The sequence below is a fragment of the Herpailurus yagouaroundi genome, unplaced genomic scaffold (genome assembly GCF_014898765.1).
Source record: "Herpailurus yagouaroundi ecotype Mexico unplaced genomic scaffold, PumYag 164, whole genome shotgun sequence".
Taxonomy (NCBI): Eukaryota; Metazoa; Chordata; class Mammalia; order Carnivora; family Felidae; genus Herpailurus; species Herpailurus yagouaroundi.
Window position 1 is genome coordinate 200,423 of NW_024412405.1, and position 7,227 is coordinate 207,649.

At 42.4% G+C, this 7,227-nt stretch overlaps 1 protein-coding gene across 1 annotated transcript in view; it reads right to left on the minus strand.

Moving 5' to 3' along the window:
* CFAP97D2 (CFAP97 domain containing 2) overlaps positions 1-5,708 on the minus strand; it is a 31,250-nt gene extending 25,542 nt beyond the window's left edge. The window contains exon 1 of the mRNA XM_040486984.1: positions 5,610-5,708. Coding sequence (XP_040342918.1) covers positions 5,610-5,660 — 51 coding nt within the window. The 5' untranslated portion in view covers positions 5,661-5,708. The remainder of the gene's footprint in view (positions 1-5,609) is intronic.
* Between the last annotated feature and the right edge of the window lie 1,519 nt (positions 5,709-7,227).

Here is a 7,227-nt window from a genome sequence, read left to right on the forward strand (position 1 = left end):
CTCAACTGGGAATCCACCATTTTTACAGCAAAGCCTGGTTCTTCCAGTGGGAAATGACATTTAGAGACCATGGTCTGGGTGCTAGTTTTGTTTATACTGGGTTTTTTCTTTGAAGGCCTTTGCCATAGACAAAGCCCATTTGATCCTTCCAGCTCCGATTCAGAACCCCATTCCATTTAGCTGGGCTCATGAGTCTTAGTTCTGTATTTCCCTTCTCTCGAGCTGCAATTCCCAGTTCTCAATGACACCATCAGAGCTACTCATTGGCTTTATCCCACCCTAAACACCCATGGTCCATAAGAATAATACTGACTTCTCGTGGACATTGGCAACATATTTATGTCCCTTGGGTAAGGGAAACAAAGACAAAAATAAACTACTGGGACTATACCAAAATGACAAACTTTTGTACAGCAAAGGAAATCATCAACAAAGAGAAAAAGGAACCTACAGAATGGGAGAGGATATTTGCAAATTACATATCTGATGAGGGGTTAGTATCCAGAATAAGATATTTGCAAATGACATATCTAGTAAGGTTTAATATCTAAAATGTATAAAGAACTTGTCTAACTCAATGCTGAAAAACAATCCAATTAAAAAATGGGCAGAGGCCCTGAAAAGACATTTTTTCAAGGAAGGCATCCAGATGGTCAACAGACACATGAAAAGATCCTCAACATCACTCATCATCAGGGAAATGCAAATTGAATCCAGTGAGAGATCACTTCAACCTAGTCAGCATGGCTAGTATCAAAAAGACAAGAAATAACAAGTGTTGGTGAGAATGTGGAGAAAAGGGAACCCTCATCCAGTGTTGGTGGGAATGCAAGTTAGTGCAGTGGAAAACAGTATGGAAGTGCTGCTGGTGTGTAGTACTCAAAAAAATAAAAATAGAAATACCATATGATCCAGTAATTCTACTACTGGGTATTTACCAAAAGAAAGTGAAAACACTAATTCAAAAGGATATATGCACCTCTATGTTATATATAATATATAGAGAGTATATGTATATATGTATACACTATATACATATACTATATGTATACACATATACTATATACATATAGTATATACATATAGTATATACAAACAGTATATACATATACTATATACATATATACATATATGTACACTATATATAGCATATATATATACTATATGTATACTATATATATGCTATGTATATACACTATATACATATACTATATACATATATTACTCAACCATAAAAAAGAGTGAGGTCTTGCCATTTGTGACATCATGGATGGACCCAGAGAGATACAATGTTAAGTGAAATAAGTCAGAGGAAGACAATATGGACTCTTAATAACCAAACAAACAAACACCAGACTCATAAATACAGAAAACAAACCAGTGGTTGCCAGAGGGGGGAGAGGTGGGGGATGGGTGAAACGGATGAAGGAGGTGAGGGGTACAAACTTCCAGTTATCAAATAAGTAAGTCAGGGAGATGAATAGTACCACACAGAGAACTGTAACAACCCTGTATGGTGACAGATGGTGACCACACTCATGGTGACGAGCCCTGAGCAACGTGTAGGACTGTCGAGTCACTGTGGTGCACACCTGACGCTAATACAGCATTGTGTGTCAACTCTACCTCAACAATAAAAAAGAAACACATAAATGTAAAACATAAAGACAACTGAAATAGTTCCTCTCAATATGGTTATGAAACCAATTGCACCTGCACTCAGGTTCATTTTATTTTCGGTTTTTGGAATGCTTTTTAAGTTTAATTTTGTTTTATAATATGTAACATATTTACCTAGCTCCAAAGTCAAATCTGTCAAACAAGCGCCTTTTCTAAGAGGTCCCTGTCATCTTTGCCCTGCTCCCTGATGACAAGTCTAATTTTGCTGTCACGCCTTTCATTTCTGAAAATATGAGGATATATAATAGGTGTGTGTATGTCAATATATTTATATATAAGTATATATAGATATATTTTCAATCCCTCTTTTTTGGATAAATGTAGCACATTTTACACATCTTTCTCCATGTTGCTTTTTAAATCTCACAATATATTATAGACACAATTCTATAGTAGTCCATAGAGAGGTTTCTTATTCCTTTTTTGGACCTGCATAGTACTTCATCATGTAAAAGCATCATCCTAACTTACTGACCCAGCTTGTTTTTGATGGACATTTGGGTTAGCTCCAATTTTGCTATTACAAATATTGCAGCAATTAGCATCTTTCGCATCTTTCTTTTTGGATCTTTGCCAGTGTGCCTCTGGAATGGGTACTGCTGGGCTAGAGGCCAAGTGCATGTGCAGTTTCGTTAGGTATCACTAAATCCCCAGTGGGGCTGCTCTCTGCTGCGTGCCCACAAGCGCTGCTGACACTGCTTCTGTCCCCAGAGTACTGCCAACAATCCGGGGCATTTTTGCCAGCCTGATAGGTGAGAAATGGTATTACAGTGCAAATTTCATTTGCATGTCTCTGTTATAAGTGAAATTGACCAACTTTTTGTAGGTTAAGAACTGTTTGCAATTGTTTTTCTGTGAACTTTTGTTCATATCACTTGCCCATCTTCATATGGAGTGGTTTGCATTTTTCTTCTTATTTTTAGAGGATCCTTGCATATAAGGGTATTAATCTTTTGTGATATAAGTTGCAATTACTTTTCCCAATTTAAATTTGATTTTCTATTGATTCTCCTGGGTTCTTCAGATATTTAGTCATTTCATCTACAAATAGAAAAAAAAGCCAGATACGTATTTCATTTCATTTTCATACCTAATGGATTTGTCTTGTCTACTTGCTTTGGCTAATACCTCCAACACAATTTAAAAGGGTATATAAGAGTGTAGGCATTCTTGTTTTATTTCTTACTTCATAGGGAATACCTTGAGTGTTTCCCTATTTTTAAAAAATGTTTATTTATTTTTTAGAGAGACAGACAGAGTGATAACAGGGGAGGGGCAGAGAGAGAGGGAGTCATAGAATCCAAAGCAGGCTCCAGGCTCTGAGCTGTCAGCACAGAGTCTGATGTGGGGCCTGAACTCATGAACTGCGAGATCATGACTTGAGCCAAAGTCAGACGCTCAACTGACTGAACTGCCCAGGTCCCCCTACTGTTTCCCTATTAACTGAGATACTGTCTTAGGGCCGAGATATTCATATTTTATTATGTTAGGGAAATATCAGTAGCAATTTTTCTATATTAAGATTATTTTAGTTTTATTTTTAGCATGAATGGGTGCTCAGGCTCTAAGATAGAACGTCCTGTTGAGATGCCAGACTGACGACAAGGCACTGGATTCTAGAGATGCTTTGGGCACAGCACTTTCCCATAAATCTTTTTTCCCCCTTCTAGTGCATCAAAGTCCTTTATGTTCCCAAGGAAGCCAAGCAGTAAGAAACTAAATGACTCTAAAGAGCTGGCTCCTCTTACTCTTAATAAGGAAGAAGGATTTGTTTAAGTTTTAGTGCCAAGTGGTGAGGTCTGGGGTGGTAAAAGGAGGCCTGCTGGCTCTCCCTGCTGCCTCCAGGGGGGGCCGTGTGGCCTCTGCTCCAACGCCCTTCTGCTCAGGCCCAGATTCCAGTCATTCACTGAGGCCTTCCCCATCTGGAGCATCTCGTCTTCCCACCATGAGGTCTGCACCACAGGATGGCCCTGTCAGCACTCTGCGCCCTCTGCCCTCTGATGTCCTCCTGTCCTGACGTCTCCTCTCCTTGCCAGAAAGCCTCTGCTGGGACTCTTGGCACCACCCCCACCTGGGCTGGTCCCTCTGGCCCCGGTTGCCCCCTTGTGTACCCACCGTGCCCTTCTTTTCAGCTTTCTTAGTTGACTGTACCTGAGACTGGCTCCCTGTCTTCACTTCATTCCCTTTCAGGTGAGACGCATGGCCCTCCCTTTAACACCTGATGCTGGGATCGTGAGTTCCTGGGTCCGCGCCCTCTGTTGCTGGCCACGCCATATCGGAGTGTTTCAGCGCTGCCTTCTTAGGCCCAGCAACCACGTTGTTTCTGGGACGTCTCGGAGCTGCACTCATCAGGGCCATGTGATTTCACACTCCACAGCCACACCTGGGTCCCACACCAAATGCCAGCTACTGGCTCTCCCTCTTCATAGCCCCCCACTTCGCACCCTGACCATTTCAAGTCTTCTTTGTCTTACAGTCCCTTAGGCATAGAGCCTAGCTACTCACTTACATTGGGGGTGTTTATCAATCACCTACCTCTTGCCGGGGACAATTCTAGTCTCTGGGACACATCCATGAACAAAACTCTCATGGCATTTACATTCTTATCTGTTATTCAAAGAGGCGATGCCAACTGATTTTGTACTTATTGTCATACTCTCTCTTTCAATTTTTCCCTGCCAACCACTATTTGCTAACCGTGACTCACTATGTGCTCTAGGTGCTGAGGATATCATAGCAGCAGAATGCAGTCACCGCCCTCCCAGATGGGAGAACAAATAGGACAAAATAAACACATTACATCAATCATGTGGTGACATGAGATGGCAGACACAGGAACCAGAGAGGGAAGAGGGTGTGCTTCTTAAGAGAGGGCACAGAGAAGATGGTAGGAAGCCTGGAGGTCTGAGGAAGTGGGGGTGAGCCTGAGGAAAGCCAGGCTCCCAAGGAGGTTAGTGGGTGCAGGGCCAGGTGTGCGTGGGCACTGGAGCAGCCTTGAAGTAAGTATGACCTCCCTGAGAACACAGTGTCCCCACCACCCAGGCAGGCAGAATCCTGGGAGGAGTAGAAAGGCTAGCCTGGATCTTGTATCCTGCAGAAACCCTGGGTCCCTGCCCTGGGGAGATGCCTTCAAAACATCACAGAGAAACACTGCCTCCCCAGGATGCTCCCTTCTTTTTTTTTTTTTTTTTTTAAATTTTTTTTTAACGTTTATTTATTTTTTTGGGACAGAGAGAGACAGAGCATGAACGGGGGAGGGGCAGAGAGAGAGGGAGACACAGAATCAGAAATAGGCTCCAGGCTCTGAGTCATCAGCCCAGAGCCCGACGCGGGGCTCGAACTCACGGACCGCGAGATCGTGACCTGGCTGAAGTCGGACGCTTAACCGACTGCGCCACCCAGGCGCCCCGGATGCTCCCTTCTTAAGAGCATTTCTCAACTTTGAGAAACACAGACACGGAGAGACAGCACCGACTGAGCACCATGGAGTTGGATGGCCCCACTGACGTCTCAGTGGCCACTACGGCAGGCCGTTTTGAAAGCACAAGGTGAGTTTCTCAAATGATACCCACATTTGCAATAAATAAATGGAAATAATAGCATATCTCCTAGTAGAGCTAAAAGTCAGTTTTTAGTTCTTCCTGGAACATGCTGTTTTGATAGGGGAGAGGGTCCCTGGATCTTTGTGTCTTAACACACTTCCAAATCATTTAGGAAAAATTAAGTACTTTATAAACACGCCATAATTCAGAGTCCTAAAATAACCATAATCCACTTAACAGAATTTTTATTGTGTGGCAACACACATGACCAACCTTTTAAGGAAATATCATTTCAACCGTTCCATCTCTGAAAATAAAATTAGCTTTTGGTTTCCAGACAAAGCGCTGGCATTTTACGGGTGGTGCCCTGACACCTGCCTTTCCTACCTTTCTCCGGTGATGCTGGTAGGCTTTCTCCCAGGTGCGCTGTCCCTGCATCTCAAACAGCAAAACCCACTGCTCCCTTCCACTGGCGGCCTTGGTGCAGGCTGCTGAGGGCTGTGTTTGCTGGGTCACCTGACAGTTGTCATGGTGCCCAAGCCAGGAAGGAAAGAAAGGGCAAGAGGAAGCTTAGCAAAGGAGAATTGAAGATCCTTCTGTTCCAAAAGGGTATTTTCTCAAGAGATCTTAAGCAGCTTAGTGATGCCATCTTGATGCCCACTGCTCACCTCCCCTGTGCTCATGGAAAAGGTCAGAGAGTTGGTCCTTCAGCAGACTTTCCCCTTCCCCTCCTTTCCTTCTCCTCTCCCTCTCCTCTCCCTCTCCTTTCCTGTTCTTTTCCTCCCTTTCCTGCTTCCCATCCTGCCCCCTTTCCTGTCTATCTTTGAATAACCTATAATAATTTGGACAGATATTTTTACTCCAGATTTATTTATTTATTTATTTATTTTTACTTGCAATGGGTTTAATTGACTTGAGGGTTAGTTATAGAAAGTTTTAGCCATTTTAAGCCATTCCTCTCTCTCTGGTTTTTATCTGGTTGGGATAGGTTTTCCATGAGAAGGAAGAAGTGACAGTGGTATTAGAATATCTGTTGAGCTGTTCATCTTTGTTGAAATCACAGGCATAATATTGGAGATGGCATGATTAGAGGAATCGGCTAATGACAAAATAACAATATTGTTTTCGTTTCAGATTGTTGGGTGTCATCACATGCCCATGGTGGACACGTTGTAGCACAGAACCGCATTCAGGGGCTCATTGTTCAGCTGTGTGTCAACAGGCAGAACAGAAAAGGGTCATTATTAAGAACTGTGTTCTGCACGTGAGCATGATCCAGTGGCTGTCAGTCTTAGAATTAGCTAGGCCTAAACTGAGTCAGACTTGGGAAGAATAAGATGGGAATAAAATCAGAATATGCCTTTTTCCAACCCAGCTTTTGGAGCTGCACTTAGCTGGTTCTAATGCTTTTCAAAAGTTTGGCAGAAGACTTTGCAGGCTGGTAAAATTGTTCATGTTCTGAGAGTTAAAAAGTTGGGTTTTTCAAAAACTAATTTATTTTAGTTCACAGGTATTAATTCATTTTCTAAAGACAATTATGGATACACAGAAGATAGATGTAAGAATTACTGTCTAAAAAATACGGCTGGCACTTTAAGACATAGGTTTCATTAAGATTCCCTAGCCTATAAAATCTATACGTCATATTCGGAGGAATTCTATTAAAATAATTAATTTGTTGGGGTGCCTGGGTGGCTCAGTCAGTTGAGCATCCGACTTTGGCTCGGGTCATGATCTTGCGGTTCTGTGAGTTTGAGCCTCACATCGGGCTCTGTGCTGACAGCTCAGAGCCTGGAGCCTGCTTCAGATTCTGTGTCTCCCTCTCTCTCTACCTTTCCCCGCTCATACTCTGTCTCTCTCTCTCTCTCTGTCTCAGATGTAAATAAACATTTAAAAAAAATAAAATAATTTATTTGCTTTACCCAGTTATTGTCATTGGTCAAGCCCCATATTCAGTACTATATTCAGACGCTTAAGGAACACCTGCCATTAATGACATAATGGC